The sequence below is a fragment of the Scardinius erythrophthalmus genome (genome assembly GCF_964197995.2).
Source record: "Scardinius erythrophthalmus genome assembly, chromosome: 6".
Taxonomy (NCBI): Eukaryota; Metazoa; Chordata; class Actinopteri; order Cypriniformes; family Leuciscidae; genus Scardinius; species Scardinius erythrophthalmus.
The window spans coordinates 8,676,703-8,698,711 of NC_138226.1; the positions used below are offsets into that span (position 1 = coordinate 8,676,703).

General features: G+C 36.2%; 2 protein-coding genes and 1 long non-coding RNA gene across 3 annotated transcripts in view; 2 read left to right on the plus strand and 1 right to left on the minus strand.

Annotated features, from left to right (window-relative positions):
• ttn.1 (titin, tandem duplicate 1) overlaps window positions 1-2,693 on the plus strand; it is a 137,637-nt gene extending 134,944 nt beyond the window's left edge. The window contains exons 206-208 of the mRNA XM_081368711.1: window positions 10-163; window positions 905-1,189; window positions 1,314-2,693. Of these exons, the coding sequence (XP_081224837.1) occupies window positions 10-163; window positions 905-1,189; window positions 1,314-1,612 (738 nt within the window). The 3' untranslated portion in view covers window positions 1,613-2,693. The remainder of the gene's footprint in view (window positions 1-9; window positions 164-904; window positions 1,190-1,313) is intronic.
• A 508-nt stretch (window positions 2,694-3,201) lies between these two features.
• Window positions 3,202-5,219, plus strand: fkbp7 (FKBP prolyl isomerase 7). The gene is made up of 4 exons (XM_081368541.1): window positions 3,202-3,504; window positions 3,670-3,821; window positions 4,277-4,404; window positions 4,502-5,219. Exons 1-4 carry the CDS (start codon window positions 3,278-3,280, stop codon window positions 4,661-4,663), a joined length of 669 nt encoding a protein of 222 aa, XP_081224667.1. The 5' UTR covers window positions 3,202-3,277; the 3' UTR covers window positions 4,664-5,219.
• Window positions 5,220-8,869: 3,650 nt separating this feature from the next.
• Window positions 8,870-10,177, minus strand: LOC308692834. Its single transcript, XR_014030379.1, has 3 exons — window positions 10,119-10,177; window positions 9,583-9,657; window positions 8,870-9,492 (listed from the first exon to the last, which is right to left on the minus strand). It is a non-coding gene; the product is annotated as an uncharacterized lncRNA (long non-coding RNA).
• Between the last annotated feature and the right edge of the window lie 11,832 nt (window positions 10,178-22,009).

Below are 22,009 nucleotides of genomic sequence, written 5' to 3' on the forward strand. Positions count from 1 at the left end.
TCCTTTCAGATATCTATTACACCAAACATGAAATTCAGCTGCTCTAAGAATGTGTACACACTTGAAATTCACAACGTTACCATTGAAGACAGTGGAAAATACACAGTAAAAGCTAAGAATAAATTTGGACAGTGCTCTGCAACATCATCACTGAATGTCCTCAGTAAGTGTTTGATCCATTCCTAAGAATAAATTAGCACTCTTACAGTAACAAAGTATGAGCATCCTGTCCATTACAGTACATAAAATGCATGGTCAAACCAAACACATACCCTACTGTATGTTCATGATGTCTCTTGATTAAAACTCTGACTTAAAAGATCATACACACTAATCATCAGTGCTCACTTATCAAGCTAACAAAATAACCATTAACAAAATCTCACCATTCCCTTCTATAAATAGAACTATGTTATTTTGATCTAGATTTTGTTTTATTTTGTTAGCTTGATTTGCATCCTTGGTCGCCTACTGAATTAATTACCACACTATATGATGATAAAGCATTGCATGTAACTGCATGTATATTCAAGTCTTTAAATAACCAAACCATATTATTAACCATCCATTAGCCATGCCTTCACATAGTTTGAATCATTTTATGTATACAGTATGTTCAACAAAATAACACCATATTTAAAATATAGTCAAAATAATCCGAAATCTGTGTTCTTAGCCTTACCAAATTAATTTTCTTAAAGGTATAATGTACAAGTGGTGCAACTAAAATATTTTTTTATTGTACTAATACCAATGCCATCATTCAGTCTAATTTACATTGAATATCCTCAAATGTTTTAAAAAGAAAAAAGAAACCAGTAATGCCATTTGAATAGACTGTTGTACCTTTTTTATGAAATCAGTTGCTTCAGTGACATGGTAATTATTTACTGCACTCTCACAGCTCTGGTTGAGGAACCTGCCAAAATGATAATTATGGAGAAAACATCTGATGCTACGAGCATGCAGGGAAGTTATGCTGCCAAGCATGTGGTTTCAAAAATGCAAGAGAAATCCTTCAGCAGTTCCAGCATGGCTGAGGTTAAATTTGAGAGCATGTCAGCGTCTAGCATGACCTCTATGACTTCTGAAAGAATGATGGCTTTGAGCTCGAGCAGTATGGTGGCAATGTCCAGTCACTCGCATGTTGAGGGGTCATCCATCAAAGCCATTTCTCAGACCCGCAAAGGTGAGATGGAGAATATATGCATCTTTGCAAAAAAAAAAAAAAAAAAAAAGCATTTACAGTGCAACAAAACAGATATCAGCAGAGCTATATCACCATAATAATAACAAATTTGTTTTTTAACCAGGTATACCACCAAAGATTGAGGCTGCCCCTCAAGATATCAGTATCGAGTCAGGGAAGGTCCTGACTGTAGCCTGTGCTTTCATTGGAGACCCAAGCCCTTGCATAGAATGGTCACATTCAGGGAAGACACTGTCCAGCAAGGAGGAGAGTGGACGATTGCATATTGAGACTTCTCAGGATGTCACCACTCTTGTTATAAGTGGAGTGAAAGAGACTGATGCTGGTGCATACACCTTAAAACTTGTCAACGAGTTTGGATCTGATACCACTACTGTCAATGTCAACATTCGATCCATGTAAAAAAAAAAAAAAGTACAATTATAATAATTATTATATAATAGTAATCCAATCCTCACCCCATTTCCCTCATTCAAAACCTTTTTATTTATAGAATGAGAAAAAAATACTCTGTTCTTGATAAAGACCTGGATTTCTGTTCTTGTAAATATGAACTATTTTTATACCAAACTTGACGTTAATTTATGCCAAACTAGACTAAAGTCTAAAGCTGTTATAAAATGTGCCATATTGGATAATTATGACCAGAAGTTCTGCACCATTTTGTGACATGTACATAATGTATATAGCCGAATTTACCGGTTATGGAAAATGTATGCATTGTTATTTATGACAATATTAACAAATGGAACTAAATGTTTAACAGGAGAAAGTTTCACATGGAACGAATACCCTGTAAAACTTGAAACGAAACAAAACTATGTGCCTCAACAATAAGTTGAAGTCTTAAGATTGCCTCAGCAGGTAGAGAGGCTCCCTGTTGAAGTTTACTAAAATCAAAGAGACAAAGTTATACACTGTACATTTGTGCGTGCAGTAATGCAGTACACAAGAATTTATGACTTGAACATAAGGCCTTGAGTGCTGTTTGCATTACCCTCATGTAAGCAGGACAACTAGGCCTTGTGTTCAGACTGACGAAGTCATACCGCCATTTTAATGACAAGCTCAATGTGCGAGCGGCCTGCACAATGAGTTAATTATAATGTTTGTGCAAGGTTTCTGGCAAAGGACTGTTTGAATTTTGATTTTATTAAAGTAACATCACCTGGCCAATAGTTGTAAAATCAGTTCAAGTGCTTCTTTGCAGAAGCTGTGCCAACTCTTGGAGGATTGCTAGGTTATATTTTGTGTGTTTGTGTGTGTGTTAGCATTAGAATCTCACTTTGTCAGCAGCCAGGGTATCCATCAAGCTATGTACCACAGAGATTTCATGTGTTGTGCAAAGAAAAGAAAAATACATTACTGTAATACCCTGCACATTGATTTATTAGAACTAATTTATGTAGTATTACACATATATTCAGCCTCCTTGAGTTTTATGAATTACTGATTTAATAAAGCATGTTTTCAGCACCATAAATTGTCTGTCTGTATTCCATAAACGAATGCTACTTAATGTATGAACCATGTTTACTCAGTCATTGAATAACAGCTTCATGTCTTCAATAGTATGGTTACAAAACTAAATTTGTTTTCATAGAAAATCAGTTTTATCTAATTTCAGATGATATTTAAAAGGATAGTCTGTTTGAATCAGTAACACATCATCCTTTCTGTTTCTTGCATAGTTAAAAACACACTTTAAATGGTTAAAATAAACCCATAAAGTAATGTCCAGTAGCAAACAGGAACATTCTTTTTATCACGCACAAAAACGTGTCCAGCAGACCTGCTTTACGACATGCTCTGTCTAAAACAGCATCTTAATTATTTTTCCTAATTCTAGAATTGCTTCTCTGAATTTTCTTCTCGCGGTGATACACATGTATAATATATATCTCTACATTGTGAGGACCAAATGTCCCAACAAGAACATCTGAATATGTTCTAAATCTATTGCAAAAAAAAAAAAAAACATTGAATACCTCAAACGTCAAGTGAGAAATCTGAGAACTGGGCGGCACTGCCGCGTCAGCGTTCCAGCCTCCGACGCCACGACGACAGATGTGCAAGATGTCCCAACGGTCTACGTTTTACTTTTGTTTGATTTTGACTCTGCAAACGCTCAATCTCCTCATCGTAATAATTCGTGCAAATGAATCAAAAGACAATGTTAAAATTGAGGTTACGTTTCTGCCTGAAGACTGCAGCCAGAAATCCAAGAGAGGAGACATGCTGAATGCGCATTATGATGGATATCTAGTTGAAGACGGATCTCAGTTCTATTGCAGGTAAGCGCATTTTTCTACACAAAGTTATTGCTTAAAATGTTGTATTGCATGTTATATTTATCTGCTTCAAGGTAGAGTTATAAACAGTGTATTTAGTACTTAGCGTGCTATATAAAAAGTCATTTTTTTTTTCAACCTAAACCAGTGTTTGTTTTCATTTTCAAGTCGTTCGACAAACACGGGTCACCCACACTGGTTTGTGTTAGGCGTTGGAGAAGTTATTAAGGGGCTGGATTTAGGGCTGAAAGACATGTGTCCCGGTGAGAAGAGAAAAGTTACAATTCCTCCTCCTCTGGCATATGGCGAGAAAGGAAAAGGTAGGTCTATTACTTCATATACGTAGAGAATCAATACAGCCCCTGCTTACACGTGTGGCGCTGTTTTGCATTCTCTCTCTCTCTCAGTGTGTGCGCCCTTACAAAAAATAAGTTTATTCAAGTGTGCTATTAGTATACTTCTTTTAAACTAAAAATAAGAAAATATAATTTCAGTACAACAGACAACAATACAATACAACAAAAAATGGATGGATCAGATGGTGCTGGACAGTGGCGATGAAAGAAACATAGGCCTAAATGCTACTCATGAACATACATACACTACTTAGTAAGGTGAAATGATATCAATTTTTTTTGTTCTCTGTACTACAGGCCCCTAATTTAAATCATTAAATAATCAAATGCATTCAAATATAAGTTAATTATGCAGCAAAGAGCATTTAAAAGTTAAGTTAATATAAACCATTAACAATCACCTTTTTCTGGTGGAATAGGTCCTGTACCACCAAATGCAACAGTGATCTTTGAGGTGGAGCTTTTGTTCATAACCAGAGGACCACGCAGCATAGAAGCCTTCAAAGAAATTGATGCTGACAATGACAAGGCCCTGACAAAAGAAGAGGTAAATATGTCATACTGTTGTATCAGGAATTTACTTTTGCCTTCCTGAATTTTTTTATTTATTATTATTTACATATATTGTTATTTTGGATTTACAGATTAAAGAATACTTGAAATTTGAAGCACAGAAGTTAAAGTCACAGAAAGATGAATCCTATTTTGATGATGTTGTGGCAGATGTGTTCCAAAAGAATGATCACAATGCTGATGGGACCTTATCACTCACGGAGTACAATGTTTATGGGCATGACGAACTGTAAACACTACTAGACAGCTCATGCAGTCATGCACTGGACATTCTTTACAAGATACTCTTCATATTGTGATCAAGGATTTTACTTTGATAAACACCACTACATTTTAAATAAAGTTGACTGAAATACTAACTTGCATTGATTGTGTCATGCAAAAAACCTGAGTAGATAAGATGCTGTTTAAAAACTTTTTAGAACTTTTCTCTAAATGCTTGCATGTCAAGTCGTCACCTTTATTTATATAGCGCTTAATACAATACATATTATTTCAAAGCAGATTTACAGTGATAACAGAAAAGTGATTCAATGATGCATACAGAGTTCATTTGTAAAGCAGCTCTAAAAGAAAATGGTGTCATTGTTCAGCTGAAGTCAGTTCAGTTTTGATTCAGTTCCATTGTAAAGATCATCAATTTCTTAAATTAGTTCATTACATCTGTAAAGCAGTTCTGCAGAAAACAATGATGTGATTGTCCAGCTTAGTTCAGTTCTCATCCACTCGTGTCAGTGCATTCAAATCAATAATTTTGTTGAATAAAGTTTGCATCTGTTCCATTTGATCAAACCAGGGTTTTTTATTTTGAACCACAGAAAAAAATATTTTAAATAAAATACACAAATGCACAAATAATGTGTATTTGAATATCACTCATATTACATCTATACATTATACAGCCTCAAAGTACTCAAGAATTAAGTATCTCCAACAACACTACGATAAAACGTAAGAATAATGTGTCATTGCAACCTCAGACATAGAAGGCTATGATGCATTCTGTGTGAAGCTTGTTATCTTTAACTCAAATAACTCCTCATTTAAAAGCCAGCACCTTTCAAAATATGTTCTCAGGATATCTGATACAACACATTCTACTTAAAAATAAAGGTCATTTATTGGTATATGGTTACATGAAGAACATTTAACATCCTTGGAACATTTCCATTACACAAAAATACAATATAAAGTAGCCTACTTAAAAATAATTTGCAAACTATAGTTAATCATAGTTTATATACTGAAGTCTCTACGTTGTTTAAAGCAGGGTTCACCAATCTCGGTCCTGGAGGGCCGCTGTCCTGCAGAGTTTAGCTCCAACCCCAATTAAACACACCTGAACCAGCTAATCAAGGTCTCACTAGGCATACTAGAAACTTTCAAACAGGTGTGTTGGAGCTGGTTGGAGCTAAACTCTGCAGGACAGCGGCCCTCCAGGACCGAGATTGGTGAACCCTGGTTTAAAGGGGTGGCTGATTATGATTTCACTTTTCTAACTTAAGATAGTGTGTAATGTTGCTGTTTGAGCATAAACAACATCTGCATTGAGCCGCGTTTCTACCGCAGGAACTTTCCCCAGGAACTAGGAACTTTTGGGCTGGTACTCGGTGTGTTTACACCGCAAGACCCAGGGTCTAAATGAAGTTCCGGGTAAATATTTCCCCCTCCGAAAGTCCCTGCTCGCGAGGTAGCAATAGCATAAGCCGCTTTCCGACCAAGTAGTTACAGGAACTTAGTTCTAGGAACTGTCCACTTCTAAACAGTTCTAAGAACTACTCTCCCCCAAACTCGGTTTTGCTGTTTGCTTTCGCACAGGCCAAGTGGCCATAGGAACTGGTAGGAGAGGAGGGGTAAGGGAGTGACGCAAGCCCGGTGACTTTTATTTTGACGGCGCGACGGACCTTTATTTTGGCGGCGCTGAGAACGCCAGAGCAAACAATGCTCGCATTCTCTGTGTTTATTAGTTAGCGATCTGTCTAACAGTACTGTTTAATATTTTATTAGAAAGAACTGTTATAGAAAGTAGACAGTATATGAAAAAAAGTTTATTAGCCTATGCCGTGTGGTTGATGTCCAGTGTTGTTAGCTGGGCAGATAAACATAATCATGTTTGGCTTGGTCCCCTCAAAGTTGCGTTGGATTTTCTCTTCAGCATAAAGGTTTAGAGACCCATCTATCACTGTTTTCCATGTTTGTATAGTTAGTTTATGGAGTAAATATATAGGCTATAATCTGTGTGTTTACATTCTAGCTGTTTTAAAAATGGCGGGTGCTGGTGTTCCGCGTGCGTTCTGTCAATCAGCGTACACTAACGTCACGGGTAGTTCCTATAGAACTGGTTTAGACCCTACTCTGAAGCAGGACCTAAATTAGTTCCTCCAAATGGAGTTCCTAGAACTAAAATCGTTCCTAGTTCCTGCGGTGTGAACACGCCGACATCCGGGTACTTTAGCCTGTGAAAAGGTTCCTCCGGTCGGAAAGCGGCTATAGTTTATACAATATCTATGCGAGGTAAGTTAGTACTTTTTCAAAGTTCAGGAACTTTCAGGGGTGGGACTTGGGCGCTGAACATGCTGATTGGTTCATGCCGCATTTTGATTGATTGACTCCACAGCATTTTATTCAACCACCATCTGTATGCGTGCAGTAACAGTTGTCTGCTATACTAATGGAGTTTAAAAAATACGTCCGATGGACCGACGACGAGGTTCAAGCTTTATTATGCTTAAATTCAGAGGATGAAATCCAGTGGGAACTGTAAAGTCGCATGCAGTCCTACGTCACCGGACTAATTTGCCTAATCTTCACGGTACTTTAGACCACGGTGGAAACGCGGCTAGCAACAGGTCTGGGGGAAAAAAGTTCCTGGGACAAATTGTTCCAGGTAGTTTCAGTGGAAACACAGCTAAAGTTATGACGCTCAAAGTTCAAAGCAAAGGGAGATATTTTCTTTTACAGAAATGGCTTTTTAAGGATTACAACAAACACCTGATAGGGACTTCACGCTTCCTCCCGGGTGACATCACAAACCCGAAATTTTACATAAACCCAGCCCCCAGGAACATGCAACAAAGAGGGTAAGTTCATGTTGAGAAGAGGAAGAGTTGTTGTATTGGAGCAGATTTGTGAGTCTGTTCAAGCTGTCGCATCAGTCTTTTCACATTTATTGTTATACTACTTAACACAAATGCAATATCATGTCACTCTTCAGGCATCTTAGAACAGTTCCCTCAAGAGCGATTTATAGATTAGCATGACAGAATATGCTATTCAATGACTTGAAGATAGTTAACTCCACATCAACTACATAAATTCATCAACTAACCATTCAGAAATGTCCTGTTGCATTCTACTTGTTGTCACTTCTTATTGAGTCTCTCCGTCACTGTCCGACTCCAGTTTAAAGTAAAAGACAGAACAGTGTCTGGCATTTTAGTGCATGACTGCGTGTCTGCAAGCTTGTAAGAAAGCTCCCCAGGTAGCAAACAGACGTTGGCCTGACGTCTGTTGTTGTGTTGGGCCAACGTTGGGTGCTGACGTTGGCCCAACGTAATTTTGTCCGTTGGGCCAACCATATTATTGGATGGCCAGCAGACCTTCTGCCAACCTAAAAATACCTTACCAACCTTTTGCCAACTTAAAAACCACTAAAACAACATTGGGCCAACGTTGGGCCAACCATGTCATTGGACAGCCAGCAGACCTTCTAACAAATTAAAAAATATAGCCTATTTTAACCATCTGCCAACTTCACAAATAGTAAATCTGCAAACTTAAATAAATAGGCTTTACCTACCTTACACTCAAATTTTAAGATTGTAACATGGCCTAATCATTGTTGAATTGCATTAAGAGACAGCACAACAGACAAACTGAATTGGTTATACACTGTAAAAATAAAAGGTGCCTGGAGGAACCTTTTGGGGTTCTTCACTTTGCCACACCGGCGGAACCGTCTGTAGATCCTCTAGGCACCCTTTAAAAAGGGCCGGTTCTCTGAGGAACCACACAGGTTTCCTGAGGAACTCTTATATTAGGCACTGTGTGGAACCACTGTGGGTGCCTCCAGGAACCAAATTTCATTTTTTTTTTAAATATTTAATTTCATGTTGTTACTATGGTTACCTTTGACTTCTATTATAATAAACAAATTGAACCAAATACAAAATAAGAATTGTTTATTACATATTTGATATTCATTTTTATACATACACTTCCATGCACATGGGGAAAAAAGCTAACTACAGATTAATATCAATGAACACACAAAAAAATAGTATAATACATAAGCAACATGAATAATCAACCATGTATATACAATAGATAAACAAGAAAAGACATCTCAACAAAATGCATGGAAACACATATGTTCCACTAAATAAATCAATGTAAAAAAATTACATTTGAACTAATTAAAAATGTCCATCTTTACTTAACTTTAAAACATTTGTGTTTCAGTCCGATGGTTAGTCTGACATCACTGTTTCCAAGTCCAAAAGCTCTATCAGATGCCAAAAACAAACAACAGTGCTAATATACACTCATTGTGCTGTAACCTTTATCTCTATACTGAAATCTCTGATGATTAGTTATTCAGCTATTTTGAATCATAAAATGTTTAAGTCTGGGATGCCGTTAGACTGGAGACTGTAATACACTATGGCTTTTGAAAAGCTTAAATGTGTGACTTGAATCAACAGTGTTCATAAATGGTTGTTGAGTATTCTCATGAAACAAGATAGAGGAAGTAGAGGCTTCGACCCGGAAACAGAGTTAAGGTGCAGTAAAATGATCTGTTGTTCTGTGAATGTTCACTGGTGAATTCAGTCATTTCAATATGAATTCACACGATCAGCAATTTCGTTTGTGGTCAAAAATGTCACTATGGGACCAAGTTGGTGTGAGGTACTTAATGAGTTAGAAAAGTGAAAAGGTACAGCATCGTTTTCCGTTTGTTTTTCCTCTTTTCTGGTGGATGGTCCAGGCACTTCGATGATTTTCAGGTCTACAGGAGGATTTTTATTCTTGATCAAACTTGTATTTCAGCTTACTGAGATCCCTGCAAAGTACAAAATGTACTGTTAGTAAGGTTATTAAAGTGATAGTTGTGAAATTTTAATAATTTCCTCAGCCTTGTGACGTTCCAGACCTGTTTGACTTTCTGTCTGTGGAACCCAAAAGCAGATCTCAGGCATAATGCAACCCCAGTCACCGATCGCTGACACTGCATGAAACACAAGCAGAAAACAATTGTGTAAATCATTCATGAAACCATTCTTATGCACACTTGTCTAGTTCAATTCAATGCAACAATTTATGTAAAAATGGTTAAGCTCCAAAAATGTCCCAGAAAAGATCCTAAAAATAATCAATGAGTTCACAACTCATGTGTTATGGGTTGTGTTGCAAGTCTTCTGAAGCCTAATAGCTTTTTCCTATTTATTTATTTTTTTGTCGAAAAAGACTAAACTTGAAGTTATAATTCAGAGTTAAAATGTCTATAGCATTTTTTGTGAATCAAACCTGTGATATTATTTTTCTGAGTAACATGAATGAGATTTGAGATCATGAGAAAAGATTTTCAGAGAGTAACTGATTAAAAAACACAAGTACACAGTCAAACAATACAATTTCACACAGAGAAAGTTCATAGTAATAAAGTTGCATGTGGTGCAGGTAACTTACTGTAATTCAATGTTGCCACTGAAATGTTCAGATTATTTTAGAAATGTAATGGTTGTTCTGGGGAAACAAAAGAACAAAGCTGATTATTCACAACATAATATTTATTGACCAGTAAATGGCTTTAAAATGGTATTTGAGAGAATGAGGGCACCTGTAGTAAGTAAAGTTAACGTTAGGCTAAACAAAAACAGAGCAAACTATAACCTGTTTTTGTTATTCATAACAAACGCCAAGAATCAGAGAATTTTCTAAATTAGTTAGGCTATATCAGCAATTTGAAGACACAGTTGTACAAAATATGTTGAATTGAATGACTAAATCAATGTAAGACAATAAGTCAATCATTTCCATTTGTTCATTAGATCAACGTAGTTAGCATCGCGGCTAAAACCTTCATACCAGATACTGTGCAATAAACGAGTGGTAAACACTGTAAAAACGTAGTAATGTATAATAAATTTAGTTTAGATATATGTGTGTGTTTGAATAGTGAGTAGACTCTGTATTTATATTTATTTGGCGAGTTTACAAACCTTGTAATGGAGAGCCGAACAAACGGCGGAAGCTTTGATGAGAGGAGCCGTTACTTTCCTGATGACGATCAGCTGAGCTTTGTTGCGCGCGAGCAGCGCGAGGATCACTGAAGCGACGACAGCAGAGGAATAGCAGCAGTTTCGTGACAGAATAATACTTTTCTCCTCCTGCTTCTTCTTCTTCATATAATATTATTATTATTTAGTGTTGTTGTTTAAGGTTTAAATGACTTAATAAAATAGGCCTATACTAAATATATGTAAGCTACCCAAGTGAAAAAGACTATAGTTACTGTTAAATGTATTAAAAATGCATTAAAGTATATTTGTATTGTAGGTCTACTAAAAACACACTCAAGTACATTTTTAATACATTTAATAGTACATCTTTTTCACCTGGGTATGTATACTGAATCAAACTTGCCTATAATAATAATAATAATAAAAATGCATTAAAGTAGGCTATATTTGTATTGTAGGTCTACTAAAAACACACTCAAGTACATTTTTAATACATTTAATAGTACGTCTTTTTCACCTGGGTATGTATTCTGAATCAAACTTAAGTAGCCTATAATAATAATAATAATAGAATAATAATCTAATTCGGGCCTCACTGAACCATTGGGTTCCTCCAGATGCTGGCTTTAACATAAGAGATCTTCCAGGAACCACTTGAATGTTAAAAGATCTTCCAATAACCCTTTTATCGCATTCAGGTTCCTCTATTTTCCCCCAAAGCACTTCGAGGTCTCATGGTAATGAAAAGGTGACTCCAGAACCTCTGAAGTAAATACAAAGTGCTTAAAGGATCCCATAAGTTCCAGCAAGAACCTCAAAGATTGTCAATGGTCCTCCAGTAACCCTACTATAGGAAAAAGAGCTTTGAGGCACCAAAATTACATTTTGAAGTTCCTTGAGTATCCAACAGGATACTTGAGGCTCCTTTAGTTTTTACAGTGTAGAACCTATTTACTGGTAACAAAATTAACTTACTTATTGCAGTTTAATGCAGTGTTGTGGTGCTGTTGTTGGAAAAATAGATAAATAACACTCAGAAAACTCAGGATGTTAAAACATCTCCACAGTCCATTATATAGACATTATATACTGATACATTCTGCAGATTTTCATTCTGGATCTGCAACGATGAGTCGATCGACAAAAAAGTAGAAAAAAACTACACAAAGGCAGCGGAAAAAATGCAACGAAAGGTAAAACATGAAGTCAAAGAAATCAACAAGGAACCAAAAAGTGACAAAAAAGGCGGCAAAGAAAATGTGGAAGAAGGCCAAAAAACCCCAGCTGAAAACTGAGAAAATGTGCAGATTCTCCCTCCTTCCCTGCAGAGATCCGCCCTCTTATTGTAAGGGGGCTGGGAGCAGCAGCTCATTTGCATTTAAAGGGACACACAAAAACGATGCGCTTTTGCTCACCTTCAGAAAGGGACAATTTTAACATGCTATACAAATTATCTATGGGGTATTTTGAACTAAAACTTCACAAACACACTCTGGGGACATCAGAGACTTATTTTACATCTTGTAAAAAGGGACATTATACCACCCCTTTAATATATTAATAGCCTATATACAAATATATAAGGTTTTTTATAGAGGAAAAAAGTTCTTCAGATTTTTTTTAAAGTGTTCTTCACACTAAGAAAAATGGTTATTTTAAAAACTGTTTCTGAAATGTTCTTTGGGGAAACAAAAATAGTTCTCCTGTGGCATCGCTGCAACAAACCCATTTTAGAGTGTAGATAACCTTGTTTTTCGAACACAGTACAAAGTGCTAAACCACTATTTACAATCAAACAATTCAGATAGATGAACTCAAGGATTAGCCTGACAAGCCAGACCCACATCAAGATGTTGGGTCTGGGAACACACCATTGGCAGGGCTCAATCCGAGGGGTAGGATAAACGGTTGTCTTTGCACGCAATAGGATACAACCAACCAGAGTGTTTTCCCACCAGCGGAGCTATAGTTGATAGATTAAATAGATTAATAGATTTTGCCGTATCCGGTCACCATCTTCCACATCTTCCTTTTTTTTAAGAATGACTTCAGTGCCGTTCTTTGTTCTTTTCTCAAAGAAAAGCTTAACTCCAAGTCTTCCAGAGTCGCGGCCAAAGCCGATTCGAAAGACCGCTGTTCGCCAGCAGCAGCCACTCGGAACCATCACAACTCTGCCGTCATTATGTTAAGCCCGCCCACTGACTCTATACACGATGTGATTGGCCTGACTAGAGTTTGTTTTTTCCAGCTCGCAAACCAACACTGGCTGCAAAATAAAATTTGCTGCCGCTTGGGTGCGTCTAGATTTCTAGGCTACTCAAGGATTACATTTACAAGGATTGCATATAAATTATTATCATATTAAATTCCCTATTTATCATTGTATAATGTTGAATAAAACAGTACTTGCTAAACAGCATTTAGACTTAAACAGTATTTGCTAAACAACATGTATGTGCCTTGTGTTTGGTAGTGAAATAATAAAGAGGTTTCCATGACACAGGGTTCCATGGGGCAAAAAAGGCACATTTCATTGACCAATCTTACTTCCTTTTAATCTGTAGGCCAATAGCGTTTAAGCTTTTTGCCAGCCTTTATGTGGAATAGGCAGCTTTCGCGACCAATTGTAATGACCTTTCGGCATGCCCATTGCTCCGACCTGCAGAGACCCACACTTGAATTAATTTACCATTCAAATCCTGCTAAACCCATTAATAACACTAGGTGGCTCTCTAACACAACTATTTAAAGTGGTTGAAGGCTTTCTTGCTTAAAAAATATGATTTCTTGTAATAAACTATAACAGAAAAAAAAGTGAAGAAGAAAACAAAACAAAAACAGTGGCCTGATTGTTTGATTGGTGAGAGAGATCAGAAAGAATCTGTTTGGTGGAGAGAATTGCATTGTTTTATGATTTAAAGACAAACATTGTACGCTAAGAAAATGTAAGCAGTAACAATTACACATGCATTTACCAAACAACCAGAGGTCAAAGAAACTATTAAATGAGACCCTTTCATGCAGAGAACTGACATTTTTGAGCACAGACTTAAAACTTGGTTTTCATGTAAAACTCTGACTCCTTCAACTCCCCCACATGCCAAAAGTGACGTAAACCATGTCTGTGCCAAGATTCAGAGCAGATCCAGACAATGGAGGGAGAGGGGTAAGAGGAAGACATTGAAATGCAGTGACTGTTTTACTTTCAATGAAAATCCTACAATTTCAGACAAGTCATAACGGTTTTGACAAAGCGTTCAAACAAATCACCACTGGAGCAACAACTCATGAACTCAAAAATCTGAACACTGGCATTATTAGTAATCTTTATGTCTTTGATTGTTAACGTTTGACAGACAGATGTCATAAATACTGGCTAGGATGGGATGGGATTGTCCAGTTGCCTTTAGGGCTGGTGATTACAGGTCTACCAGAAGGACTCCTGTTTACAGTTTTCTCCAAAACAATCATTTTGTGTTACACTGTGCTTCACCCATGTCAAGTTCCCATGGCTTAGTTTTCTCTATTGTTTCTGTAAAAAAATGTAACAAAAAAATGTTTACTTCATTACTATAACATTTAATGCTGTGTGTATAATGTGACTGACTTGTGCCTCAACTGATTAAATCATCCCACAAAATGCCAATAAAACTACTTTTATAGTTGCATGGATTTTAACAAAACCCCTTTGTCTGAAATTGAAACACAGTTATTGTGCTCTGCATTATGAGCTCAAAAAAGTCTCGGCATCAAGAGAAAATGAAGGTCTTTATGAAATCTGATGCCTGCCCTCGCTCTCCCATTTAAGAAAAAACGAGGGCAGTTTTCAATGGCAAACTCTAATAAAGAAAAAGGACAGAAAGATGCACTCAAAACTATAATATTAGAACATTCCAGATCTTGCATAAATTATTAAATATTTTAGAATATCACAGTTTAACAATCATCTAATCAACAAGGGTCTATGCACTAAAACACGCACTTTAGAAAGCTGTTTGTGGCAAAAAAGAAACAGAAGGCCAGCTTCCGTTGGAAATGTCAGACTGAAAATGTGTTATTGCTGCAAAACATGTCCATAGAGACCTTTTTAGGTATCACTTTAGAATAATGGACCATCATTAATAAGTAACTATGCAGGAAGATTTGCAGGGCTAATGAGTACTACATTAACACTTCAGCTAATACTATTAAAGGAGTAGTTCACTTTAAAATGAAAATTACCTATGGTTTTCTCACCCTCAAGCCATCCTAGGTGTATATGACATTCTTCTTTCAGACAAAAACAATCGGAGTTATATTAATAAATGTCCTGGCTCTTCCAAGCTTTATAATGGCAGTGGATTGCAACCAACAGATTAAAGCTCAAAAAAGTGCATCCATCCGTCATAAACGAACTCCACGCGGCTTCGGGGGCTTAATAAAGGCCATCGATTTCTGAAGCAAATCGATGAGTTTGTGTAAGAAAAATATACGTTTAACACATTACAAAGTAAAATTATAGCTTCCAGCCAAACGGCCATAAGCAGTCTACTTGCAACTAATGCACAACTTATGCAACTTATGACGTCGGAAGTAGCGTAGTGCGTCATGGCGTAGCGTATATCAGCAGTACATCGATTTACTCACATAAGTTTCGCTTTACACTTAAGTAAAATCCGTATGTTCATTTGGCCGGAAGCTAGATATTTTACTTTATAAAGTTTTAAATATGAATATTTGTCTTACACAAACTCATCCTTTTTGCTTAGAAGTCATATAGTCTACACCTATAGCCTATGGGTTGAGGGTGAGTAAATCATGGGGTGATTTTCATTTTAAAGTGAACTACTCCTTTAACTAATATGGAAACAAGCTTAACTAATTTAGGACTAAGATAGTTCCTTATTAGATAATCAATAATTACTTAATGAGATTGTCATCATTAAGAACTTTATCATTAGTGCATTAAGAAGGTAATTAAATGATAAAGAAATACTAATTAATTACTAATCACAACATTAACGTGTCTGAGACGTTAGCAATTGTCTTTTTTTTACTCTCAACATGGTCATAAAATGCATTACTAATTACTGAAGTGTTACCAACTCATCCTTCAAGGACTAGTGATCTGGACCATTATTTTTTAAAATATGTTTTTCACTTTAAAATAATGCTCCAGATCACTAGTAGTTCCTGCATAGTGACTAGGTAACACCTGAGTAATTAGTGATGCATTTTATGACTATATTCAGAGTAAAAATTATGACTGATTAGGTCTCAGACACGCAATAATGTTCTTTATAATTTGTTAGTTAGTTAATAGTTATTAATAAGGCTTATCTCATTAAGTAATTATTGATTACCTACTATCTCCTAAATGTGATATTTACTGATTAGTTCAGCTTGTTTCTATATTAGTCAATAGTAGTAGCTGAAGTGTTAATGTACTACTCATTAGTCCTGCATTACTTCCTGCATAGTTACTTATTGATGACGGACCATTATTCTAAAGTGTTACCCTTTTTTATTATTGTCAGTCAACAACAAAAGCAAAAAGAGGTTGATTGGTCAAGGGAGAATAGAATGTTAAGAAAAATCCAAAAAGAACTCTACTTCCAACTGACCGTTACGTCTAATATTTTTAGTGTGATCTCAAAAGACAAATACAATGCTGAAACAATAGGAACAGAACAGTGTTGCAGTTAGGGATAAGAAGGAATAAAACGCTAACCATGCATAGCCAGAGCAACAGCATCACTTAAATCCAGCAACAGCGCAAACAACATCTGCATAAAGTCAAGCCAAATTCCAATCCCAAGAGTTCACATATTGCAGCACCCTTGAACAGCAAATGGCAATACCACAACACCAAAGAGAACATGTTTAATCCATTCAGTCTCTTCAGAATTGATAGTGCGCTGTAAAGTCATTTTCAACTTTTTCTATTAACTGGTTTTACAATTTCCATCTGTCCTCTATGTTTGCTGTGTTTATTCTGGCCTTAAAGCACTTCTCTCCTTTTTTGGCACATTCAGTTTGGATCACCAAAGTTCTAAAACAATGTTAGCATGGGTTTAAGATTTTTCTGCATCCTGTTGTTTCCATAAACAGCAGCAGCATGTAGGTGTTCGATAGTTTACAAGTGTTTTATTTTTACACATGTAAGCCGTATATCAAGTCTGCACATTCAGACTTGACAGGTCTGCACTTTATGAGGATGGCAACAGAAAGAACCCCTGAATAAACACCCAACCAGACATGTTTACATGGGAAGATGGCCTATAAGACGATCTGAATAAATACAACATTTTGTTCTGCAGTGATACAAACATGCCTCTTCTTTCATTATCCCTGTTTGTTATGGATAAATATAATTGGTGAGTGAAAATATAAATGATTCGAAAATGCCTGTCCTTATTAAAGCTGGAAATATTTTTTCCAGCCTTCCAAAGAAATCCTGTATGGATTTAGCAAACAGCTAATCAAATTACATACAATACATTCTGCAACATTATTTTGTGTTCCATGGAAGGATGCAAGCCAAGTCATGAGAATTCTATGACAGAATTTTCTTTTTTAAACTAATTCCAAACAAGCTTTGACCAAAAGGGTAATCATATCAAATAGGTACAAACAATATATCTATACTAAGCTCAGAAATGAGTTCAAGCCAACAGCTACAGCTAGTTCTCACTTCTTTCAGAAAACAGTTAAATTAGGCAAGCAGCATGTAGCCAATGTGGAGAACAGATCTGAGCACTGAGGTCATACATATCCTATTCATCATGGCTTTAGCATTTCCCTTTTAGACTCGAGTCGAAAGCCCCAGCTCCCTTTACAGCAACCCCCCAGACAGAGTCACTGCTTTACATCTGCATTTCTCTCTATACTTCTCAAGCAAAGGAAAACTCTTGTTTGTTTTGTATGAAAAGCTTCAAGATTCTTAAAAAAGAATGGAATTTAAAACAGTTACATTTTGTGAACACTGAACAAGACACGAGGATCAGAGTTTTTGAACAGATTTTGTTACTTCAGTAAAGAAAATGAACTTGTGCCAAGCACAGGCAGTTTTGAAAGAAACTAAAAACATGTGTCTCTTCTCAATATTGCAATGGTTTTACTAACCAATGGGGCTTTTTATTGGAGGAGGAGGAGGAGGAGGAGGAGGAGGAGGAGAGCAATACATGATCCCAGGATTAGAAATGGCGGCTTAGATCCATAAACACACAAACAATGAAACGTAATTTCTTGATATGCCAAGAAACAACTTTTCTCTCACGAATGCATAGAGGGAGCATATAAAGCAAGAAGCAGCAATGCAAATGAGCATTATTTTATATGCAGTGAACAACATTTAGACACTTAATTGTTCCAAGCATTTAATACTGAATTGAGGGAACATAACATGCAGAGCTGCAAGTAGCAACACACATGTGCTAACAACAGGCCCAAAAAAATAATGCTATGCTTGACTGTCATTACTCAGCTAACAGCTATTTGAAAGAAAACTTGCTTGGGGCTGCCTTTTATCCTTGTTCTGCCATCAATCAGTTACACGAAGAAGTGAATATGGACACATTTTTGAATGAATCAAGTTTATCTGCAGAGACATGCACAATGTTTAAGCATGTAATCAATTTTAAGAGCTATCAGAATAGCAACACAGTATGACATGAGCTTGACATCACCAACACTTTGCACAATTACCTAGTATTTAAAGATCACAATCCTTTGTTTCAAATACATTTTCAAAGACTTAGCGAATGCTAGTGTTCACCCTGGGATATCTCTATAAGGCTATTAATAGGTTTTTTTTGTGCTTTTTAACTTTAAGCATTGTTGAAGCTATCAATCACACCCCCACAATGGAACAGGCAAGAGACCATCTACACTAACCACGCATTCCTGTAATGGAGGGTGGTGGGGGGAGGGTAAGGGGGCGTGGCTACTGTTGGAGGTTTACACTGATACCAAGTCTAAGTTTGTCTTTTACATAAAAAATGACATGATCCATTAACATGACCCTGAAATGTGAATCTCACCCACCAAGGCTATTTACATTTGTTCAAGTGTCATCATATAGTTTTAAAAAATTAGCCTAGGAATTTCTTTTTGAAAAACTTTTTGTCTCACATATGACAGACACATAAAACAAGAATTAGCCAAGCCAAGCTTCTATCATTTGAAATTCCTTGTTCTTTAAACAAATGATTACATAAACTTAGTAAATAAAGTAAAATAAACATCATCAAGACAACAGCTTTTAACTAAAGCATTAGATTGGTGACCCTATTGGATGGTCCACATGGAGATTACATAAATTACCTTTGCTCAGATGAGTAAAGCAGCAAACTCAGTTTCAGAAAATGTGGTTTATGCTCTTAGACTGACCTCTTAGTCATAACTCCTGTGAGCATTTAAGTGTGTGACACACTATTTTGTCTATCTTGAAAAGCATGCATACTTCCAATGCATACTTATTCTGTGCACCTATTATTGCTTGAGATAAAAACAGCTGGAAAGCAAAAGAGAAGATTGAGAATATGGAGTTTGTTCATTTACGTATCTCCTTAAAGAGTATTTCTATACTGAAACCATTTTGAAGCGTCACCTCTGACCTCAGCCCTCCCCTGTTTTACAAAGCTCTGGAAAATCATGCTCTCCACGGCGGTCCCCTTATGGAGCCTCCAAGCCAAACTGTCTGGAAAGTAAACAAATGTCTCAGCCCCATATTCAAGTAGACGACCACCACCCTCCCCCCAAGATATCCCAGCAGTGAGTCATATATCCAGCCATCTTGCATTTGCTAACATTTTCCAGTAGGTGCAAATCATTTCCCCTGACCAAGAAATACCAATTTCATTTGTGGTTCCTGAGTTAGGAGCACAAACCTCAAAATAATCCTCCCCCTATTTTTCCTTTACTTGCACTGCATGAAAAAAAAAAACTAGGGGTCCCTTATGTTTTATTGAATTTACTCTAAAGTGTTCTCACTTTTAAGTGATTAAAAATTTAAATTACCATCAGATTTATCTAAATAAAAAAACAAAAAAAACAAACAAAAAAAACATCATATTCATTCAACACCATTTAGCTTCTAACCGACTTGAGCTTTACAGTAAGCAGCAACTTTACCATTAACTTAAGCCCATTTTTCCCATTGCAGACAAATTTTTATAGATAAGACTCACGTTTTAGTGCAGTGGTAATGTGTTTTGGCGGTAGTCATCACCAAAACATGGCTGAAGGGCAAAAGAAAATGGAGGGAATAGCAAAATGGTCGATACTGATAGGCTACAACTTTTGGTTAAGCAAACATCTAAATAAAGATTTTTTTATTATTATTTTACTGTATTTGTGTCTGTATGTTTAATATGTCCTTTCACAGTTATGAACTTTCAACAATACATCTGATAATCTTTAACTGAAGGCAGAAGCCATTCCTTCACCTTTAAACGCTAGATTGTTGGGGCGTGTTGTGAGAAAGCACAGCAACACAAGGAATTCAAACTTCACTGCGTTCTATCAAAATTCTCGCATCATTTATATTCGCCTCAATTCCCATTAATTCTCAGAGCTTGTGAGTTGTGCGAGTGCGACATGGGTTTTTTCATTCAATCATATTTCCGTGTGTGCATGCCCGCAAATGTGATGTAATGTGATGAATTCGGAGCACTGATAATGGTCACAGGATAGGCTATAGCCCTACATTTAAAATGCTTATCCTCAAACTTCTGTATTAGACTCTCTGAAAATACACCCTTTTCATATTGTTTATAATAATTTTGTAACTGTTCCTTGTTATTTAAAACTTTTACACAAACATCAATGTCTGCCATGAAGAGTCGTTAACTTAAGATTTCACAAATTTTTTTCATACAATATATGAATTCTTTAAAGAACTTTACATATTCAGTTTCTTGTAAGACTCTTCCTTTCACCCTGATGGAATAACAACCTAACTTTTTATTTTATACTTGTAAATGTTTTTTTGTTTTGTTTGTTTGTTTGTTTTTGCAAAATAGATACATCTAAATGTCAATACCAGGTGGAAACGGCAATGCCTCTTTGCTTTCTATTAGTTATAGTTTGAACAGTTTTATAGTTTTGAACAGTTTCTATTAGTTATAGTTAGCGCTTATAGTTGCTGGAGTTTCTAAATGCTGCATTGGATAAAAAAACCCTCTTGTTCAAAAGAAGATATTTCACTGATGTTCAAGACCATTATATGAATGTGGAAACTTCCTCACATGCCTTGCAAAATGGTCATGCATGGAAAATATGGACAGCCATATATAACAGGATCTTCCTTACATGTGGTGGCAACATGTTTCTGGAAACAAACTGTCCCAGGAGACCTGGTGGACAGCAGTTCATAGAATCAAAAGTTATCAGTTACTTTGTAATGGGACCATGGTCATGAAATTTCTTCTCTCATCAAAAAGTATACGTACTTGCACTGAAATTTACTACAACTACAAATTTATGAAGTAATATTTTTATTTTTTTATTTATTTAAAAACATGTAAATATTTGTACCTTGAATGAATGGACAGTCTCATGCTTTGTATTTCTGTTACTTATTTGTGCTTTGAATGGATGCAGATATGACTATATGTGACCCTGGATCACAAAACCAGTCTTATGTTGCACGGGTATATTTGTGGCAATAGCCAACAAAACATTGTATGGGTCAAAATTATAGATTTTACTTTTATGCCAAAAATCATTAGGATATTAAGTAAAGATCATGTTCCATGAAGATATTTTGTAAATTTCCCACCTTAAATATATAAAACATTTATTTTTGTGAATGGATGCAGCACTATCGCCAATAGAAATGGACAACTTTAAAGGCGATTTTCTCAATATTTCGATTTTTCTGTACCCTCAGATTCCAGATTTTCAAATAGTTGTATCTCGGCCAAATATTGCCCTATCCTAACAAACCATACATCAATGGAAAGATTATGTATTCAGCTTTCAGATGATGTCTAAATCTCAATTTTAAAAAAATTACACATAAGACTGGTTTTGTGGTCCAGGGTCACATATCAGGAAAACATGGCCCAAGATTTGACATTGAGGGATCATCACTGGGGATCTCCACCATGTGCAGAAATAGTTAGTGTCGGCTAGCAGAACATAGTATGTGGGAGGATTCAACAAGGAAGAAGTCTTTGCTCAGCTTATATTCGAGTTGCAGAAATCCTCTGACAATAGTACAGATTGGTATAAATCAGCAAAATGTATCAGAGCAAAGAAAACCCAGAATGGGGTTAGGGGTTAATGTCTGATAGTAAAAATAATCAAACAACAAATGATTTATACAACATGATAAAATGATTACTTAAATGC